This window comes from Sinohyriopsis cumingii, chromosome 10 (genome assembly GCF_028554795.1).
Source record: "Sinohyriopsis cumingii isolate HCF-2022 chromosome 10, ASM2855479v2, whole genome shotgun sequence".
Lineage (NCBI taxonomy): Eukaryota > Metazoa > Mollusca > Bivalvia > Unionida > Unionidae > Sinohyriopsis > Sinohyriopsis cumingii.
This window is the reverse complement of record NC_142970.1, coordinates 79,442,671-79,464,711: the sequence shown is the minus strand read 5'-3', so window position 1 is coordinate 79,464,711 and position 22,041 is coordinate 79,442,671. Positions and strand designations below refer to the sequence as shown.

Genomic DNA, 22,041 nt, shown 5'->3' with positions numbered 1-22,041 from the left:
ATAAAAAGGTAGCATTTAAAAGCACATAAGACAAAGGAACAAAATGAATGCTACATAATACAAGTTCAGACTGGAGATCAAGGGTTTGAACCTTGCAGAGTCATACAAAATACTTCTAAAATGGTACTAACAGCTGCCTCGCTTGGTGCTCAGCATTAAGAGGTTAGTGTTAGGACTGATCAGCTTGGTGTCAGGATAATCTGACTGGGTGGTGGGATATGATGCTACAAGTCTGCAGGATGATGCCCCAGTGCTAGACATCACTATAAACTGCCGACATTGTAGCGGTTAGACTGAAAGATTGTTAAAGCTATGTTTAAAAAAATGCAAATCACACTCACACAAGTTAAGACTAAAATCATTACTATTCTTACATATTAAAAACAAAGTTGCAAGCAAAGCAAAATAGTCTTATTATCAAAGTTCCATGGAGTGTCTTGCAAGGGAAGGCATTATGGGATGTAGCTTTCTGCTTACCCAGGTGAGGCAGTAATTCTCAGCATATCTGGGTATAAGCTTTCAGTATGTACTCGTGTTCAAGTCAATCCCAACTGCAAACTGCACTGACCCAGATCCTGGTCTCTGCAGCTTTTTATGAATGGTAAAACCAAAATATAGACCTTTCTTGATATGCTGGTGCATTATTTGATGTCATATCAGGGTGTATGTTGTCTGCAGTTGGACTAAACTTTTAATTAAGTATATCTGGCATTCTATAATGGTTTCAACTGAATAGTGGGAAAAAATGCTTTAAATAAATAACAGCGTAATGGTGCTATGTCAAATTTGGTGAGAAAGTGACACTTATGTCATTCATGGGTAAGAAAACAGATGGATTGTTATGTAGAGTTTAAGAGACTTGGAAAGACATTAATAAATTATGTCAGATTACTTTATTGATCCAATTTCATCTCGTCATAATAAAAAATGAACTCAAATCTAATTTCTGGAACACAATCTAATACTATTCACAAACAAAGACAGCAGGCATAAAACAGCAATATAAGCTACCAGTACCTTCAATTTTCAGTTTTGTCAGATTTGTGATTTATGAGCCTTGGGTTTGATACCTACCCAGGTCAGCTGCATCCATGGCATTCAGCTCCTGTTTCTTTGGCATGATGTAACAAGTTCTGTGTTCAACCTCATTTAAATAATCAATAGGCTAAGAGTCTGAAATGTAGATCTTGCCACAGCCTTTACTGGGAAATTGTCTGAAATAATTCAGAAAATATAACAGAGTCTAACATGCACGGTCTTCTCCATTCCTCTTGTGCCTCAGAGAGGATCTTCAGTAGTGTGTGGCACTGAAATGGATCATTCGCTGCCTTTTTCATCAAACAAAAACCTCAGCAGCATGTGGCACTGAAATGGATCATTCGCTGCCTTTTTCATCAGACAGAAACCTCAGTACACCAAGTCCTCAATAACTCGCTTATAACGCGGGGTCAGGCATTAATCCCATTTTTTAAACCAGAAAATACGCCAAAAATTTATCCCTATTTGTTGAACTGGAAGAAAATCACGATCAAAATTGGTAATGGAAACTTTGATGTAATGCTCGTTTTATTGTCGAAAACGGTAGGTAAGACCTGGAAATTTTAATGAACACTATGAAATACCAAATTTAAAAATAGGTCATACAATTTTATACATTTTCATTCTAAACGACATTCCTAGTACACTGCAATTAACGATATGTAAGGAAATTTTGATAGTGAAAATGTCACACACCGAGTGGTGGCAGTACTTTAATAAATAAATACAAATTAAATTAAAAAAATTATCAATTAAAATTTGTGTTCTAGTTCTGTCTTTTAGTTTCTTTATGTGTAATCATCATAAATGCAATGTGTTCTCTTGTAATTAAACATAAAATGCATCAATCTACTGTAACTGCTATGTCTGCGATCATTTCTCTGAGAACCTACTTAAATGCCGACCATGTTTGATAACTGACTTCTAGAAGTATTTGTTGTATTGCTGCACTGAATGAAAAGCTGGCCTCCTTTGTATTATCACGTTAATTATGTCTTTTGAATCAAATAAAGGAGGTGGAATAAAAGAAAAGTTAAAAAGGCATGAAAATCCTACAAGCTTAAAATCTAGAGTCCCTGGTCGTATGCCAGGTGAACTCATTTCATTTGATCAATCAAACACTTATAAATGTTATTGTGTATGTAACATAAACTACCTTAAAATAACCAACTCTTTCATAACTGTGATCAAAGATAACAAGGCAGCGAAAAAAGTTTGATTTCAGAGATACAGACCATTGTGGGCAAGCGAGTTTCAGAGAATTTTTAAACTGGCATTTAGATATCCGAAAGGATGACAAGAAGTTTCATCATTAATTCCAATTAATTAATTCATCATATCAATATTGTACTAACTGAGCAATAAAAAAAATGGAGTTTCAACAAAGCGATTGTCTCATGAAATATTGCGTGTTTTTGAAAAAAGGAATCTTATTTGATGGTGTATCAACAGTTAGTCTAGTTACCTGCTCTGGGGACTCCGGATTTGGCAGGATAATATTAAACACTACTATGGGAACCAGACTCATCAAGAAAACAAAAACCAATGACATAATACACAGATTTTTTATGCGCACACATGACGGTTGTTGCAACCAGTTGGAATGATCTTTCATATGTTGGACATTTTGAAAATAAATGTTATTTAAACAGAATAACGAACAACTTCATTAGAAAAAGCATGTTATAAAAAATTATTATCGACGTGATTGTAAAATGAGGATTCAATCAATAAACAGGCCAGTTCCCTAATGCCCCTCCCCCGTCCCGTTTTCTTGATGTCAAAGCAATCTTGTTTAATTTTTGGAGGTCCCTTGGTAACTGCGCCTCGCTTATAGTGCAGTATATGTTTGTGGACCCCTGCTGTGCACAAGGGAGAGGTGTAGTATGTGGCAATCAAATGGATCATTCGCTGCCTTTTCCATAAGACAGAAACCTCAGATGCAATTTCAGCATCATCAACAACAATATTTGGAACTAATTTCGTTAACACAGCACAATACTGCAGTGGATGAAAAACAAAGTCATATTTGGAACAGTGTTTGCAACTCACCAAATCCATTAAATTTACATGTATTCTTACAACCACATCTGAGGTCATTCCTTGACAGAAACGACCAACTGACGTTCTGACTGAGGTGAGACTGTGATGATGAGTTTCAATCCCTTTGAGGGGTGCATCTGAGTTCTTCATCTAGACTTGAATTCAATGTCATTTCAAATTCAAACCATTTACAGATATATACACACTGAGATGAAATAAAACGTACACATTCAAGAGTATATGGTTTGCCAACTCAAAAATATTGTTAATGTAACAAGGTTTGTCAAAATATACATATAACTACATATCATGAACATCTGTCAAGTTTCATTGCAACCTGCAAGAAGTTTACGAGGAGTAGCAATAACAAATCTGTGTTAATAGACATATGGACAATTGATGACGACGAACAAGCTCACTTGGTCTATGACAATTATTGCTAAAAACAGCATATGCTTTTTCACCGATACCCTAGTTAAGCAATACATAGTCATTTCTCTCTACACAACTACTATGTGTTGTGAAAATCAAGCAGGACTCATGATGACCTTATAAACAATGGTTTTGTCATTACCAGTAATCTTAATTTAAATTCTGTAAAATTAGCATCCAGTCATGACTAGTCATTTCCAATGTATTTATTCTCTGCATTGTCAATACTTATATTGGAATGGAACTTCATAATAGATGTATTACTGCACATGTCTTCAGTACAGATGTAGGTATAGGGTTTAAGAATACATCAGCACAATCCTGGCTACATGATTTTGATTAATTCTAAAAATGCCATCTATATTGAGTTTTTTGTTGTGGGTTTAACACCATTTTCAGCACATGATAGGCTATATGTGGTGATCAGATTAACTAGTGGAGGACGAACCTGATTCTTACAGGAAGCTAATGGCAAGCTTCCTCACGTGGCAGTGATCAGCAAAGGCAAGCGCTTTCGACCACTTAGCCACCAGGGGCAACATCATTGGTATTGAATATCGTGCCATAAGTACTGAACTCTAATAACTAACTTACTAGTACTCTTCCTCAAAAAAAGTCAAAGTGAACTGACTATGAAAACCGACTAAATGGTTCAGGCATCACACTTGTATAACAAGATCAGCTACTGTATTGTGTCCCTGGGCAAGGCACACTGCACTACTTGCCGTGGCACAATAATAACCTTCAAAGTGTTGTTTTGTCATAAAACTAATAAATAAAAAAGAACATTATCTTAACACTAATCATTTATACAACAAGCTTTCAAAACAAAAAATAAGCCACTGCAGTCCTAGCTTCCATTATATGGAATGATTAAACATTTGTTCCCCTAACGATCTGCAAAGATGTGTATTCAAACATATCACATTAGGAATTTTTGAATTTACTTTTTATATTACATGTATTCAAACATATCACACTGGTTATTCAAAGTTAATTCTCTATATTACATGTTATCAAATATATCACACTGGGAATTTGTAGTCAACTTTTACATTACATATTTAGAAATAAAACTTTTTCAATCAAAATATATACCAGTAACTGTACATACAAACCAGAGAAATGGTGGACAAATTGCTATGGTAATTATACATGCCCCTCTCCTGAAGCCCATCCCTTATTGTGATGGACACAAGTCTTTTGTTTTGTTTTTTTAAAAAAAGGGCATTTCAAATAAAAACTATGCAAAGTATGATGATTGGTCAACATACACATCTTCAGATGATGATAGTAATACATTTCACAGAAAACTGCAATAGTAAATAATTAATACACACAATTCAGTCATACATGCATCCAGCTGTAATCAGAAGGGGTAATAACTCTTACACAAATTCAACAGGGCACAAGGATTTGTCACTAAGTGAATCTTGAAATGATAAATACAGTGTGAACCCGCTATAACATGATAGATGGGAGCCATAGAACCCGTGTTATAGATCGAACCATGTTATAAGCAACCAGGTCAGTTATGTGAAGAAAAAACTGCAGGGGGAGGTAATAAATGCGGGCAGTAAAATAAGGCTTCTTTGGCACAGTTACCATCTTAAATCAATGCATATTAAATGAGAAATACACTTGTAGTCAAAACATGGAAGGCATATATAACTGTTTGCTTTATTTAGAGAACCATGAATAGGTATATATACATGAATACTGTTTATATATACATGTCTAATGTATAGTATGAACAGAGTATCAATGCCATGTACTCACCCACAAATCTCATCACTGAATCCACAAAACAAGCCATTCCATCGAAAATATGCATACACACAGATTTAAAACATTCAATAATTTTGTCACAGGTCATATTGGTCTGAATTCAGTGGAAAAACATAGCACAATCACGTAACGAATGATGAAGCACATTTACTTTTCAGTACGTCCCAAGTCGGTAGAAGATAGTTAGCATTTTAAGCTGCCGTTGGTAGCATTCATAAGTATAAACTTTTTCCCTGCAAAAAGGAAACTTTCAAAGCACAGTTAATGTGTTTCAGTCATGTTGGAAAATGCAAAAATCAATCTGATTCCATTACTTTTATTTAAGTCTGGTACTGACTTTCTTTGAAGAAAAGTTCTTTGTTTTTATTGAAGTTTGTAGTCGGCTTTCTTTGATGAAGAGTGCATGCATTATTGAATTCACCACTAAAGGGCAGCTTTGGAGAACCAAACCAAAAGCCCATTTCATACTGTGTTGGCAACATCAAATAATTGTATTGCATGATTGTTACTGATTTTTTTTCCACTTGCCGAGTACGTTTTCATAACAATCGATGCTTTAGAGGTAATCTATTTCCTTTGAAATTTCTGCAAACTATTTTATCTGGGCACATTTTTTAAAAAGGATTAGGCCATCATTTGGTCTATTCTAGTTACTGTTCCTCCATGCCCACTGAATAACCAATAAATAAGGTGTGGTGTTTTTTTACATTTGTGTTAGCAACATGATGCTGCCTTCCATGCATGCATTAGAAATTTAACAAAGGGTGTTCTGAAGGGTTTAATTCTGACTGAAAAGAAGAGGAATTTTACTTAGCATCCACATATAAATGTCAGTCTTTGTAAATATATTAATTACTACCCAGCGGCCGAAAATCTGACGAAAGGTAGATTACGATATAATGCCTTGTCCGGTTGATCTCCATTACCAGAAATGTCAACAACAAAAAGGCGGATATCTCACAGCATACAGTACTCGTGCTAGATGTCAAGATAAGCGGATTATAACATAATAATGCACTGTTTAGATGGTCTGTCAATATGGACAAAGAATTTGTTTATGTAACAATAAATTTCAGTGCATTTTATATCCAGTTTGCGGCTTACTTTCATGGGGCCTCTGAATTTCGCCACTCCAAACCAAAGGTTGTATATGCAAATTTAAAACAGCCAACAATGTTGCCAATAAAAAAATTGCCAAATGGTACATTTTGCCACCAATGAGGGAAAAAAATTCAAGTTTGCAACATTGGCAAAGCCCTAAATGATCTCAGAATAAAATTTTTACATGTTATTTTTTGTACTTTTAAGAAGAAAAAACTACTTTTCGTGTACAAGAAAAATACATATAAATACATTGCAGGAGCCATGCCACGATCATTTTGTATTATTCAACCGCAATCTCTTCCCCAAGATGATATTAAACTTAAAGTTTTTGTTTCCTTGCACCTTTAAGAAAGATTTTTTTTTTCGTGCACAAGAAAAATACATGTATATGAAATTTTGGGACCCACACCATGACCGAGTTGTATCTGAATTCCTTGTTATAATGAAGCATGCTATAGTGGGATCACACTGCATATGTATCAAGTTTGGACTAGCTATACTAACAAGATTGTGCTAAGTCAAGTCCATGAGAACGATGGGACTAGTGGTGTTAATGAGATTGTGCTAAGTCAAATCCATGAGAACGATGGGACTAGTTGTGTTAATGAGACTGTGCTAAGTCAAATCCATGAGAACGATGGGACTAGTGGTGTTAATGAGATTGTGCCAAGTCAAATCCATGAGAACGATGGGACTAGTTGTGTTAATGAGATTGTGCTAAGTCAAATCCATGAGAACAATGGGATTAGTTGTGTTAATGATATTGTGCTAAGTCAAATCCATGAGAACAATGGGACTAGTTGTGTTAATGAGATTGTGCCAAGTCAAATCCATGAGAACGATGGGACTAGTGGTGTTAATGAGATTGTGCTAAGTCAAATCCACGAGAATGAAGGTACTAGTTGTGTTAATGAGATTGTGCCATGCTACTAGTCAAATAGGGAATAAATAATACAAATTACGACAGCAAAGTGCTTCATAGATATATGCATCTTCTGTTGATGAAAATAATATTTACCAATTTTCATCCATAGCCATTAAAAACTGGGGGACAGACAGAAGGATCTAAAGACGGATGGATGGGCATACGGATTACAATATATTCCCACCTGAATGGATGGGAGGGTACAAAAATCTACTTGTAAACAAACATTCAACTTGATATTTACAACTTTGTAACATTAAATATCTTATAATACTTTTATTCTAATTTCACATGTTAATATCTAATTATACATAATAACATGAAATAACAATATAACATGTAATAATAATAATAATATGCAATAATATTTAATAACATGTAATAACATAATGATATAATAACACATAATCACATGATATAATCCCAAATCATGTCCACATATATATATATATATATATACACACACACACATACATACACACACACATACAAACAATAAATGCCTTTGGTAAATTATTTACACTGAAATAAAATGGAACCATGTATTTTAATTGACACTGCTAAAGCTAAAAATTTAGTTCAATATGGCATTTTTTAAAATAGCTCATATAATAAATAAACTGTACACATGCTCATTTGTTAGACCTCCTAAATGGAGATCTCTACTGTATTTTCCTAACTGGTCTATTGTATTTCTCTCACTGACCTATTGTATTTCCCTAACTGATTAATTGTCTTTCCCTAACTGGTCTAATGTATTTCCAACTGGTGTACTGCATTTCTGTAATTGGTCTATTGTATTTCTCAAATGGTCTATTGTTCATAAGTTATCAAGCATCTTTGCTAACCAAGGATCTATTGCACTTCTGTAATTGGTCTATTGTATTTCTCAAATGGTCTATTGTTCGTAAGTTATCAAGCATCTTGGCTAGCCAAGGGTCATTGATCCACTTCATTCCAAATCAACCCTTGGCATATTTAGCTAGCTGAAACAATCTTCTCAAAAAATGCCCTCTTGTAGACAAGCAAGCAAAATCATTTAACCAATGAGTGAGTTCATTTTATATGACCTATTAGGTACTCAATAAGGCGATGTCCACAGACTTGGACTTGGAATTCAAACTTGTGTAAAACATTTAAAAACTTACATGTGACATGTTGTGTCCAGAGGTTGCTATGATTATTCCTAAAAATCTCCAAATTTAAATGTAAAATGGGATCTGATTGAATCAGTTTCTTTCAGCTGCATCCAGTCATATGTTGTTGTTGTTGTAGGGTTTAACACCATTTTTCAGTACATGGCGGCCAGTATTAATGGTGGAGGAAGAATCCAGGAAAACCCCGGAAAGAACCACCGACCCACGAGAAGATACTGGCAAGCTTTCTCACATACCCACATTAGCCGAATCTGAGACTCGAACCCACACAGACCGAGGTGAGATGGCAGTGATCCGTAACGGAGAGCGCTTTAGACCACTTGGCCACTCGGGGCCCCGCATCCAGTCTTAGAGTAGAGCAGTAATACCATTTCATCTAGCTAAATATGCCAGGCATTTAGGACCAACCAGATATTATAAGAAGCCTTTTAGTCAAAATCTAATTTTCCTTCAGGAGGAGCAGTAATAGCAAAATTTTCAAACTGGCTACTGTTGAACGTCTGTGTCACAATTTTCATTCAGAACCAACTAGATGCGTGAAGTAGTCTTCTAACAAAACCTTATGTTGATATGACTTTCCTGTCAGGTGATTTTGAAGATGGCTGCCATGGTGGCATTACTGGCTGTCAGATCAAAACCGGGACCACCCAGACATTAGAAGTACTTCAGTCCAAAAAGAAACAGACTGATACAACCATTCACTCAATAACATTTACAAGATGGCCATTTTGGCAGCCATATTGGATAACAAACAGTACCATTTTTATTTTGAACCAATGTGCACAAAATTTCATGCCAATCCTTCATGTAGTTAACGAGAAATAGTGTTTACAAACTTGTGCCATCAAATAGACAGATGTCAGACAACAGGCCATCCCATAAGCTCTTCAGACCAGTAGAGCTAACAATTGGATATCAGCCAGAATTACAAATGCAGGATGTATATCAAACTGGAAGCATAAAAGAATGCATTTAATTAAATTATATTAGCCTAGTTAACAGTTATTTGAAACTGAAAAATTCTTTATTAAGAACTGAACTCCTTATTTACCAGATTCATCAAGTTGGAAATTCATTACACACTACATGAATGGCATATAAAATAATAACACATTACCAAAAATAAATAACAAAAATATATTTTAACCGTTGTTTACAAATATTTGCCAAGTACAGAAGAAGAAAGGGTGCATGAATAATAGGTAGGTTTTTATGAACTAGTAACGATGTGATTTCAAACAAACTAAATGACCATTACAAAGGACAGGTACAAACATGTAGTAATAACCTTACTGAAAATTCCAGCAAAAAATGCAAGTACGGTATTATCCATGACAATGGATTCCAACTCCAAATAAAACTGATTTTGTGTGTGTGTGTGTGTGTGTGTGTGTGTGTCTGTGTACTTCCTATTTAATTTATGCAAGGTTGTCACCTTATTAAACCAAATAAAAGATCCAGTAAAACTTACCGCAATTTAAAGGATACCTGCTCAAAAAGGATTTTTAAGGTCACTTAATTCAATTTTACCTCTATATTAAAGGACACCAAAACTGAAACATTTTTGCTGTTATTTAAGTATCTTAGTTTCAGAGAGGTAACATGTTTATTTATAACTATGAAGCTTTCTTTAAAATCATTCAGGATGGAACCATTTTTTTAATTATAGAATTCGATTAAAAATTAAATTTACTGCTGCAATGTCAGATTGATCTGATATCTTTATTAGAATGATTTTGATAATGGATAATATTTAATCCATGGACAAGACACACAGTTTCAATAAACTGCAAAAAGTTGACCCTTAAATAAATGTTTCTGATAAATACACACAAATAAAGAAAACAGTCAGAATGGAAAAGGTGGAAAAACATTTTGAATAATAAGCAGTCACCTTATTTCAAAGGCTACTTTTACCTGGTCAATTAGGTGGTCAGTCAAAACCAATTACATTGTGGTTTTAGGCAGAGGTGTTAAAAGATTATTCCAACCAGCAAAGAGAGCTAATTCATCAGCATTTATTAGTCAAAGACTACTGAAATAAATTATTGTTCAAAATACAGTGTAAAAATTGAAAATGTTTAACCTTTAAAATTTGCACTGGATCCCTGATGAATGAGACAATATCACAGACACAATGTGAACAACAACACTATTCTTTTAATTTTACTAATACCTTGCTAATGACCTATCCCCCAAGTAATCCCTTCTAATCAAACTCTTATTAATGCTAATACATAAATGAAGTATATAATCCATACTAATTCAAACAGTAATATTAATAACTGTGCATGTAAGTAATAAATACTGATTAAAGTATTAATACTAACAAGTGAAAAATTAAAAATGTTACACCTATGACTGCTTCCAGTATTTATTGATTTCCCTACATTTCCCAGTCTTTGTGGAATCATAACATCAAAACCTTTCCAATGATCATGGTAAGAATTGTCTATCCCAACAGCTTAACTGTTATTTATGTTCTCTGCAAAGTTCTGTAACAAAACTCACTTATTTCGACTGCAAGAACAAACTTAAAGACCTAATAATGTTTCCTACCTGAAATATTCTCAGCAAGTTCTTTTTACATATAATGTTTTTCTAATTTCATTTTGTTTGTTTTTGTAATAATATTATTATGTTTTTTTACCTTATAGGTGTTGTCTAGTGTTGTAAAGCGCTTAGAGCTTCTAAAGATTAGGCGCTATACAAAGTCCTCATTATTATTATTATTATATATAGATTTAGTTCTAAAAAATCTTAACATTACATGCAAAAGAGCTTAAAACTGTGTATAAAGGAATAATAAAACGTCTTTCTTCTCAGGCAAAATGGATATTGTAATCATACAAAGTACATTCAATTTACTGGAACACTTGAATCATCCTCAGTCAAACAAAAGTTAATCATACACCATTAAGGGAACTACTTTCATAAAAAAGAACTTACATTAATAGCCGTGATCACACCACTGTTTGTCATAATGTATAATATGGACACCAATGATCAAGTATTGGTCAGTGGCGTATGTTACATTTTTAACTATGTACTGCACCTTGACAATGACTGATAAGCAGAAGAGACTACTTCCCTCAGGTGAAACAATGTAGTGTATTTGCATCCACCAACATTACACTTGGGTATTCTTCTGGTGAAAATTTACATTCGAGTCTCATTTTGAGATGAGGAAGTTCTGAACGTATTGCAATCCTGAATAACTCTAATATGGTGACATCCTCCTCATCTAAATCAGATGTCAAATGACATCATCTTTATGTGTAAATCATGGGGTCAAATAACATCATCTTTATGTAAATCAAGAGGTCAAATGGCATCTTTATGCAAATCAAGGGGTCAAATGACATCATCTTTATGTAAATCAAGGGGTCAAATGACATTCAACTCTCATTTTGAGATCAGGATCTTCTGACTGCATTACAAATTTGAATACCCCCAATATGGCAACATCCTCTTCATTAAGAAGTTTTTTTTAAGTGATTTTTCTATGACAGCATGAAGTTACAACATAATTAATCCAGGCTGTCAAGCTGATTTTAACGCCGAAAATCATGGAATTTAAGATTAATTCCCCATAACATTTGCAATTCTAAACAAGCTGATTTTAATGCCGAAAATCATGGAATTTAAGATTAATTCCCCATAACATTTGCAATTCTAAACAAGCTGATTTTTATGCCGAAAATCATGGAATTTAAGATTAATTCCCCATAACTTTTGCAATTCTAAACAAAAAAATAAGGAACATTATTTTTTTTTTCTTATAGTTATCAATATTGAAATGCATGAAACCTAAATTTTCAATACATACAGCCTTTGTATATCCTTTATCATACTCTTCTATTTTTAATTGTACTTCTAAACTAAACATTTTGCATGTGCATGGCACAGGAATATTTTTTTAATCAACATTATTACTCAACATGTTTTTATTTGTTGTTATTTTTTGTTTTAAGAGCACTTTTCTTTTCAGTATCATCTCACTAAAATCTCTGTACCTTGGTGACCTTGATTTTTTATATCCTAAATGGGTAGACTTCTTCCTTACCCACCACCTCCCCCAAAAGTGCAAACCAATCATTTTTGGTCCAGGTACTGCAGAAACAGTGTTATTGTGTAGAAACCTTTTTTCTTCCTTTAGTTATAGCGACCTTGACTTTTGACCTTTTGATATCAAAATCATTGGTTTCATTCTTAATCCAATTACAAGCTATCCACAAGGATACATAACTGTAGATAATGGATAACTCGAGTTATTGTGCACAAATGATTTATATCCTTTCAGTTACAATTACCATAGCTTTTGACCTGTCAAACTCAAAATCAATTGGGCCTTCCTCACCCCAAATGAAAGTCACACACAAAGTTTGGTAACTGTAAAGAGAGGCCAACTCGAGTTATTGTGGGAAAATAAAATTGGTAACAGACAGATGGATGGATAATATATCTTTAACAAATCATCTGACAGACACTGTTATCAGCTGAACCATTTATTTTATTAATGTAGAAATAAATAAATCCTCCCTTCCCTATATGGCTGCACTGTACAGAAAACTCCAAGAAAATCATTATGCTTTAGGTGAATTTTAGCAATGCCTGTAGATTGCAATGAGCTATATAATAGATTATTTGTTTTAATGTTCCAAAACAAATAATATCCAGTAAGAAATTATCCCAAAGATGTCAGCAGGTCCAATACATATATACTGGACCTGATGACAACTTTGGGATAATCTCCTTTGTTTGGATTATTCATTAGAATTACAAAATGTTCATATGGCTGTCTGGACTAACATAATATTTTGGAATCATTGAGAATTCATTCAAAGATGTTCTTGACAATGCCACTGTGAAACATCAAGACTGTTGGCACTTAAGCACATTCAAGGATATTGGAACATCAATACAGTACAGGGAATTCATTTGGAACACTTTATTCTTCTGGACTTTTAGCTTATTTTTCTCTTAAATTTTTATTCTGAAACTTATAGAATTAAATTATTTGATAAGTTTTACAAAACCTATTGGTTTCACTTCTTTCTGTTACTCAGTTTTAGACCAAAGAAACCTAAGAACCCCACTTTTATGACCAGGGGGACATAAAACCCTTTGATCCGAGAAGGCAGTATGGAACAAAGCCCTATTTATTAAAACAGGACATTTTAATACAGGGGCCCCGAGTGGTCTAAAGCGCTCAACGTTCCGGATCATTGCCATCTCACCTCTGTCTGCATGTGTTCGAGTCCAAGGCTTGGCTAGCAAGGGCACATGGGAAAGCCTGCCAGTAGCTTCTCCTGGGTCGGTGGTTCTTCCCTGGGTTTTCCAGGGTTCTTCCTCCACCAGTTATACTGGCCGCCATGTATAGCCTATCTTGTGCTGAAAAATGGCGTTAAACCCTAGAACAACAACAACATTTTAATACACAACACTTTAAAATCTGCTCCATAAACTAACTTATGAAGATATTATGGATATTTGGCTGGTTCAATGAACTCATTATTTTCATGAAATTTACAAAATCTTATGACTGCCAATAAAATAAATCCTCTGTCTACATTTCAATCACGTGTTCAACTGATTTTCCTCTTTCTCTATCAGATATAATCAAAAATAAGAATTTTCTTTTTCTTTTCCTCATGGCTTGCTTTAAATTCATATAAGTCATTTCAACGATAAGGACATGATAATTTTAAACGTTGTTAAAGAGCAGTAAAGTAGCTAAGTGGACTTTCTTTCTGAACCGTGAAGACTAGGTAAACGGTTTGGTTAAGACTGGTTTGGTGCTTCACTCCAATGCAGTATAGAAGGTTATTTAATGCTGAGATAATTGGGATAATGTGTTTTGCCCCAAGACAGTAGCCATCCAAGAGTTTTAATCTAATGGTCGGATCTGAACCCGTACCATTTCAGTCAGGAGCCTGGCACACTAACCATTGCGACACAGTGTTTTCTGCCTCCACTGACTACTTCTTAAGACACATGAGAGGGCCTAATGATTTGTATGACATGTTGGAGGGCCTGATGATTGTTATGATATGTGGGAGGGCCTAATGATTCTTAAGACATGTGGGACGGCCTAATGATTTTTACAACATGTGGGAGGATATAATGAACTTGTTTTACAGCTGTGGTGCAAAAAGGCATGATTTGTTTACTAAACTAGTACTCCATCTGATACACATGCAATAATTCCTTGATTGAAACTGAACTGATTTAGAGCATTACCAATTATTCTGCAACATTTCAGATGAAATATATATTTGAAATATAGGAATGTATAAGCATTCTTTTTCTAAATATAGGAAAAATACGAAAATTCTTTCATTTATATCAATTTTAAGGATTTTACAAATTTGCCCCTTCCTACAAGAAAGGATAAGAATGAATCGTTTTGCCTGGTTTTTAAAAAAGTTTTAAAGAACTAAAATGAGGGGGCAAGGAAGATGGTCAAACATCAAATTTTTGGCTAAATAGGCTTATAAATGAATAAAATACTGTTCCAGATTCATGTTTAACTTTTTTAAACCATTTACCTCATAGCATTGGTGGCAGTCCATATATCTTATCTTTATGGATTATTTTTTCTAAGTTTTAAAATCCTGAGAGAAAGCAAAGTGACCAGCTGACCAGCTGAAACTGAACTTACTTAACCTCTACATCTACTGGTTCATTTTCTACATCTGTATCACTAAATTGTCTAAATTTGATAAATTATCAAAAATCATAGTTGCTTACCTCAATATCAGAGCTTATATCTAATTTACTGAAGCCTTTATAGTTACAATTCTAATTATCCAAACTCAAGAAAGTGCTAAAAGAAGTCCATGGCCTCCATTTGGATAAAGATGAAATATGACCCAGTTACTTTAAATAGCAGATTATGACTACATGTTAAACAGCAGTCAGGCGACGTGATGTCATGGCCAATGTCTATAGTTTCTAATAGTGGACTTCCCATAAAGATGGCACAATGAAATCACCTCAATATGACTGATGTTCACTCCTATATTGGAACAGACTTCTGCACAGCTGGTGCACAGGCATCAAAATGTGCTTGTACCAAGGAGTCTTAAGGAACTCCCAAAATTGCGTATGTGAGTTAATGGGTTAGTACATGGTGTAAATCACATAAATCTAATTCTCACAAGTTTTAGATTTCCACAAACTGAATGATGATAATGTTTGAAATAACATGATCCAATGAAGAAAACATAAAGCTTAATTTCTAAAAAACTGTGTCATTAATACACTGGATAATGTTTTTTTATTAATTTTCATGACTTTATTAACAAAAAGACCTTGTTTCTTAGTCATATAACTCGACCCAGTATTTTAAGCAATAAATGTTACTTCCAACTTAGAAATCAAACATATTAAGAAACAAAACATTTTAATTAAATTGAATACTTTGGAGTTTAATTTGGAGTCAAATAATGTAGGGCATGACATTAAACTTGTGGATGTGTCCAGTGGGGCAAGACATTAAATTTGTGAATGTGTCCAGTGGGGCGAGACATTAAATTTGTGAATGTGTCCAGTGGGGTAAGACATTAAATTCGTAGATGTATCTAGTGGGGTAAGACATTGAATTTGTGGATGCATCCAGTGGGGCAAGGCATCCAATTTGCTGATGTGTCCAGTGGGGCAAGGCATCCAATTTGTTGATGTGCCCAGTGGGGCATGACATAAAATTTGTTGATGTGTCCAGTAACATGACATTAAATTTAAGTAATCTCCAGTATGTGTGTTTCTTTGCAGATGGACCACAAATCTATGGTACACTTGAACACAAAATAACTGAAAGTAGGTACATCATGACTAGAAGTACCAACTCCATTCACAAAATACAAATATTTGGACCAACAGTAACTAGTTACATTACAAGAAAATCAACAACTGCTGTCCTCTTTAAAGGATACATTGTTAGCCGTACCAATGTGAATCTCAGGCATCAGGTGTTCTTTCTCCTCCTCATCAATGTAAAAACTGACAGGTGACAGCTTCTTTTTGCTTTGAGATCCAATGCTCAAACTGGAAAAATCTTTGCTCCTGGCTTGGACAGGACTAGAAGGAATTGGTGGCAGTAGTTCGTCACTTGTCTTCATTTTGCTTGACAGCTTGCATCCACTGCCTTGGTATTTGCTCCTTAAAAAAGAAAAAAAAAATTCTTCCTGTGAAAATCCTTTAACAAGAACACCTGAATGCCTTGTTATGATAACCTAAAGTCAATATGACTTACAAAGACTCTAACATAGACTCATAATGTTTATGTGACTGCTGTCATACTGCAAAAGTTATATGGCTTTCCCTCATTATAATGTAGTAGTTGGGTCTATAACTTGTCATAGTGCTTGAAAAGCTAGTTTTCCCTCATTGTACTGTAGCATTTGGATATATAACTGCCATCATACTGCTTGAAATGTCACACACCATTCCCTCATTATAATGGACTTGTTGGGGTCTATAACTGTAGCCATACTTCTTGAAAAGTTAGGCAGCTTTCCCTCATTTAGGGCTATAACTGCTGTCCTACTGCTAGAAATGTTATACAGCTTTCCCTCATTATAATGTGTAATTGGGGTCTATAACTTGTGTCATACTACTTGAAACATTACACACATTTCCGGGGCCCCGAGTGGCCAAGTGGTCTAAAGTGCTCTCCATTACGGATCATTGCCATCTCACCTCTGTCTGCGTGGGTTCGAGTCTTGGATTCAGCCAATGTGGGTATGTGAGAAAGCTTGCCAGTAGCTTCTCGTGGGTCGGTGGTTCTTTCCAGGGTTTTCCCGGGTTCTTCCTCCACCATTAATACTGGCCGCCATGTATAGCCTATCATGTGCTGAAAAATGGCGTTAAACCCTACAACAACAACAACTACACACATTTCCCTCATTATAATGTGTAGTGGGGTTTATTACTTGTGTCACACTGCTTGAAATGTTACACACCTTTCCCCCATTATAATGTGTAATTATACAGCGTATCCTCATTATAATATAGTAGTTTGGTCTATAACTTGTGTCATACTGCTTGAAATGCTACACCTTTTCCTCATTATAATGTGAAGGGGGGTCTATTACTTGTGTCACTGCCTGAAGTGTTACACACCCTTCCCTCATTATAATGTGTAGTTATACAGCTTTTCCTCATTATAACATAGTAGTTTGGGTCTATAACTTGTGTCATACTTCTTGAAATGCTACACACCTTTCCCTCATTATAATATGCAGTTGGGGTCTATATATCATACTGCTTGAAAAGTTACACAGCTTTCCCTCATTACAATACAGTAGTTGGATCTAAAATGTTTGTCATATTGCTAGAAATTTTTACAAAACTTGTCCTCATAATGCCAAATCTGTGGTCTTAACTGCTCACTGCATTATGTACTGAAATACAGCCTTGCAAGAATTACAAAATGGATGGATTAATTGACAGTGTTCTGAGCAATTTGGGTTCTATTGTAAAACTAATCCATCCATTTCACAATCTGACATTATGCTGAAATATGCTAACAGCCACATGATGAGTTGTTCATCATGTGATACCCATAGATGCTCGAGTCACATGATCAAAACAACCATTTCGACTGAATGGAGTTGCATCTGATTGCTTCCTCTGATTATCAGTTGATATAGCTAGGTAATCCAAAGTAATGCCAGGAGGCATAGTTGTGTTATTCCATGTGAATTTACAAGTTGTTAAAGATCTGATTTAACGCCATTTGGATTGCAGACTGACATTATATGCATAAATTTAAAATGCTTCAATGTCTGCATGCTTTCTGTTAAAATTGTCATATTTATCCAGTGTTTTTGAGAAAATGTCATAAAAAAGCCTTTTCTAATTTTAGTAATGGCCATAATTTTATGTTGTCTTATTTTGGGGTTTATTACAGCACATGACAGGCTATATATGGCAGCTAGTACAGCTGGTGGAGGAAGGGCCTGGGAAAACCCTAGGAAGAACTACTGGTAAATGTTATGGCACATCAGCACCATCTGCATAAACTTTAAGTGCCTTCATGCTAGGATGTTTTCTGCCAAATTTTGTTCAATCATATTTTTTATAAAAGTCTAAAGTTCTTTATGTTTTATATTCAATAAATGCATAATTAGTAAAAGTTGTATAGGTCTCGAGTAGGAATGGTGTTTTGTCAAATTCTGCCTAGCTGTTGTTTTCAGAAGTTGCTTAGATGTTTTTATGCTTTTGTAATGTTGGCCATATTTTATGGTGGATTGGCATTATTTCTTATAAATTTGAAAGAAGCTCTCTGCCAAATTTAGGTGAAACTGGTTCAGTGGCTTTTCAGTAGAAGCTGAAAATAGCAATTTGATGATGGACAACAGACAGACCTGACATCGACAAAGGATTAGTTGTTGTTGTAGGGTTTAACGCCATTTTTCAGCACACGATAGGCTATACATGGCGGCCAGTATTAATAGTGGAGGAAGAACCTGGGAAAACCCCAGAAAGAACCACCGACCCATGAGAAGCTACTGGCAAGCTTTATCACATACCCACATTGGCTGAATCCAAGACTCAAACCCACGCAGACAGAGGTGAGATGGCAGTGATCCGTAACGGAGAACGCTTTAGATCACTCAACCACTCGGGGCCCCGACAAAGGATTAGAATATATAAGCTCACCTAACATAATGAACAGGTGAGAGAATAATAAGTGTGGTATAATGATACTATTTATTAAAATGACAGCAAGATGTAAAACTATTAAATGATATTGTGGAAACCATGTACCTTTTGCTGCTGCTGTCCTCTTTTTTGTCCAAACTGGACAAATTCGACATGGAATCGTTGGCCTGGATAGTTTTCCAAATCGTAGTTTTTGCCATTTCTTGACTTATATTCATGGTACTGTCAACACTTGTGCTGACGATGATTTGCTCCACGGGGATATTTATCACATTACCACCACTAAGAGGTACCTGCACAGTTTCACCACCATCATTGAGGGACTTTAAGGACTGCTGCTGTGGACAGAAAAATACAATATGTTGGCAGAGACAAACATAATCTATGTTAAATTGACACCAAGACAAGGGAATCGAGTAAAATGCATCTATTATTGGTACTCCCAGCTACTCTGCCATGTTGTGTTTATGGAACATGAATACCTTACCACAATGCATTTATGTCACTGACCAAAAATTTAACCAAGGTGTGATAGATGGATTGAGAGGCAAAAGGACAAAGCTAATACAATATGCCTCAACAACTGCTTTGGTGGAGCATACGAATATACAATATTTTCCTTCTGTAAAATCTATTATCAAACAAAACAGAATTTACTTCACATCTATTTCCATCATTTATCATTTAGTCACAAATTAATCTTCACTTGCTATGTATGGACTGTGGAGTACATCCTTAACTTACTATGTGTTGGACTGGGGAGTACAACCTTAACTTACCAAGTGCTGGACTGTGGAGTACAACCTTAACTTGCTAAGTGCTGGACTGTGGAGTACAACCTTAACTTGCCAAGTGTTGGGCTATAGAGTACAACCTTAACTTGCCAAGTGCTGAACTGTGGAGTACAACCATAACTTGCTATGTGTTTGACTGTGAAGTACATCCTTAACTTGTTGATGCAAACTTTGCTGCTCTCATTAACCTATTGGCGGCTTTGAAGGTGATACATATTCTATTAATAATCATATACGCAATCAGTTTGATCAGTTGAACATATGAATCAACCCAAATTTTTCCCTGTGACGCATTACAGTAGCAACAAAACAAGTTAGGGACAAGGTGTGAACAGAACACTCCAGCAGATGGGAGGGAATGCCTCCACATCCAATCAGTCATCTTCCCACAGTTTATATTCTATCGGAAGTGAAGGTGACCCTCTGCAGGAATCCAATCTAATAAATCCAAAAACCAGTGAGAGCCCAATGAGTCTATATGAGAGTGCATCAGTACTCTTGTCTACCTCTTCAACACATACAGTTGTCAGGAGAAAATGAGACTTCAAACAAAATGAGAAAACTGGAAGAACCAGTAACAGAGTGCCCAAAAGCAAAGCATCTGCTACTACCTTCCATATCAATTCCACTGCATAAAGTGAAAAAGAATTCTTCGAAATGTGTGAAATTAAAAAAGGTGGCTGACTACCACCAATAGTGTGGCCTTAAAGGGATAATTGCTCAAGAATTACCCTATGCCCAAGATTCCCAAATTTGTCAGTGCTTGGACACTGTACCACAAATAATGTCCTCTATTATCTCACCTGCATTAAATACATAGGTGAGACCAAAAGAGAATTCCAAGTGAGAATAAAAGAACACTTGATGGATATCTGTAATCATAAAGATTCCTCAGTCTAAAAGAACTTTATGCCAGTACACTGCTTATTATGAAAAGTCTTTATGCCAGTATACTCTCCAACAAGTTTGAAAAACCTTTATGCCAGTATATTCTCTGGTAAATTTGAAAGGTCTTTATACCAGCATATTCTCTGGTATATTTGAAACGCCTTTATACCAGTATACTCTGGTACATTTGAAAGGACTTTAAACCAGTATACTCTGGTATACTTGAAAGGACTTTAAACCAGTATACTCTGGTAAATCTGAAAGGACTTTATGCCAGTATACTCTGGTAAATTTGAAAAGCCTTTATACCATTATATTCTGGTAAATTTAAAGGCCTTTATACCAGTATACCCTTTGGTAAATTTTAAAGGTCTTTATACCAGTATATTCTCTGATCAAATCCTACAATAACAACAACAACAACTTACCTTATTATGAATACTAAAATGTCTTACCTTATTATAATACTAAAATGTCTCACCTTTTAATTACATTAAAATGTCTTACCTTATTATGATAATAAAATGTCTTACTTTATTATAATACTAAATATCTTACCTTTTTATTACATTAAAAGATGCATTACCTAATGCATGCCATTAAAATATGTCTTACCTTGTTATATTAAAATGTCTCACCTTATTATGATACTAAAATGTCTTATGTTATTATCATACTAAAATGTCTCACCTTATGATACTAAGATGTCTTACCTTTTAATGACAGCAAAATATCTTACCTTATTATGATTCTAAAATGTCTTACCGTATTATTACATTAGAATGTCTTACCTTATTATGACATTAAAATATGTCTTACCTTCATTATGATACTATAATGTCTTACCTTAATTATGATACAAAAATGTCTTAGCTTATTACTGAATCATCATAACCAACTTAGGAAAACCAACCCAAAACAACCACATCAAGACAAGAATAAGTAAGGAGTGCAAATCCTTTTTATTTTCCAGTCACCTATTGCTGAGTATAGGATGCAGTACAGTCACTGATTTGTTATATATTTTATTTCCTCCCATCCCTTACCCAATTAAGTGTGTGAAAGTTGGGGAAGGGATATAATTTTAATAAAAACAAAGCTCCAAGACCAGTTTCCCTTATGACAAAGATTTCATCCTAACTAAGTAATAAGCAAAACTCTATCTACCTAGTTATATTCTTCTCTTGTAAAAAAAAGTCTT

The 22,041-nt window shown here is 34.8% G+C and overlaps 1 protein-coding gene across 1 annotated transcript in view; it reads right to left on the bottom strand.

The window, feature by feature from the left end:
* Positions 1-874: 874 nt before the first annotated feature.
* LOC149790455 (electroneutral sodium bicarbonate exchanger 1-like) overlaps positions 875-22,041 on the bottom strand; it is a 168,811-nt gene continuing 147,644 nt past the window's right edge. Inside the window, exons 18-19 of the mRNA XM_089973223.1 lie at positions 19,264-19,496; positions 875-16,650 (exon numbers count right to left, since the gene is read on the bottom strand). Coding sequence (XP_089829349.1) covers positions 16,395-16,650; positions 19,264-19,496 — 489 coding nt within the window. The 3' untranslated portion in view covers positions 875-16,394. The remainder of the gene's footprint in view (positions 16,651-19,263; positions 19,497-22,041) is intronic.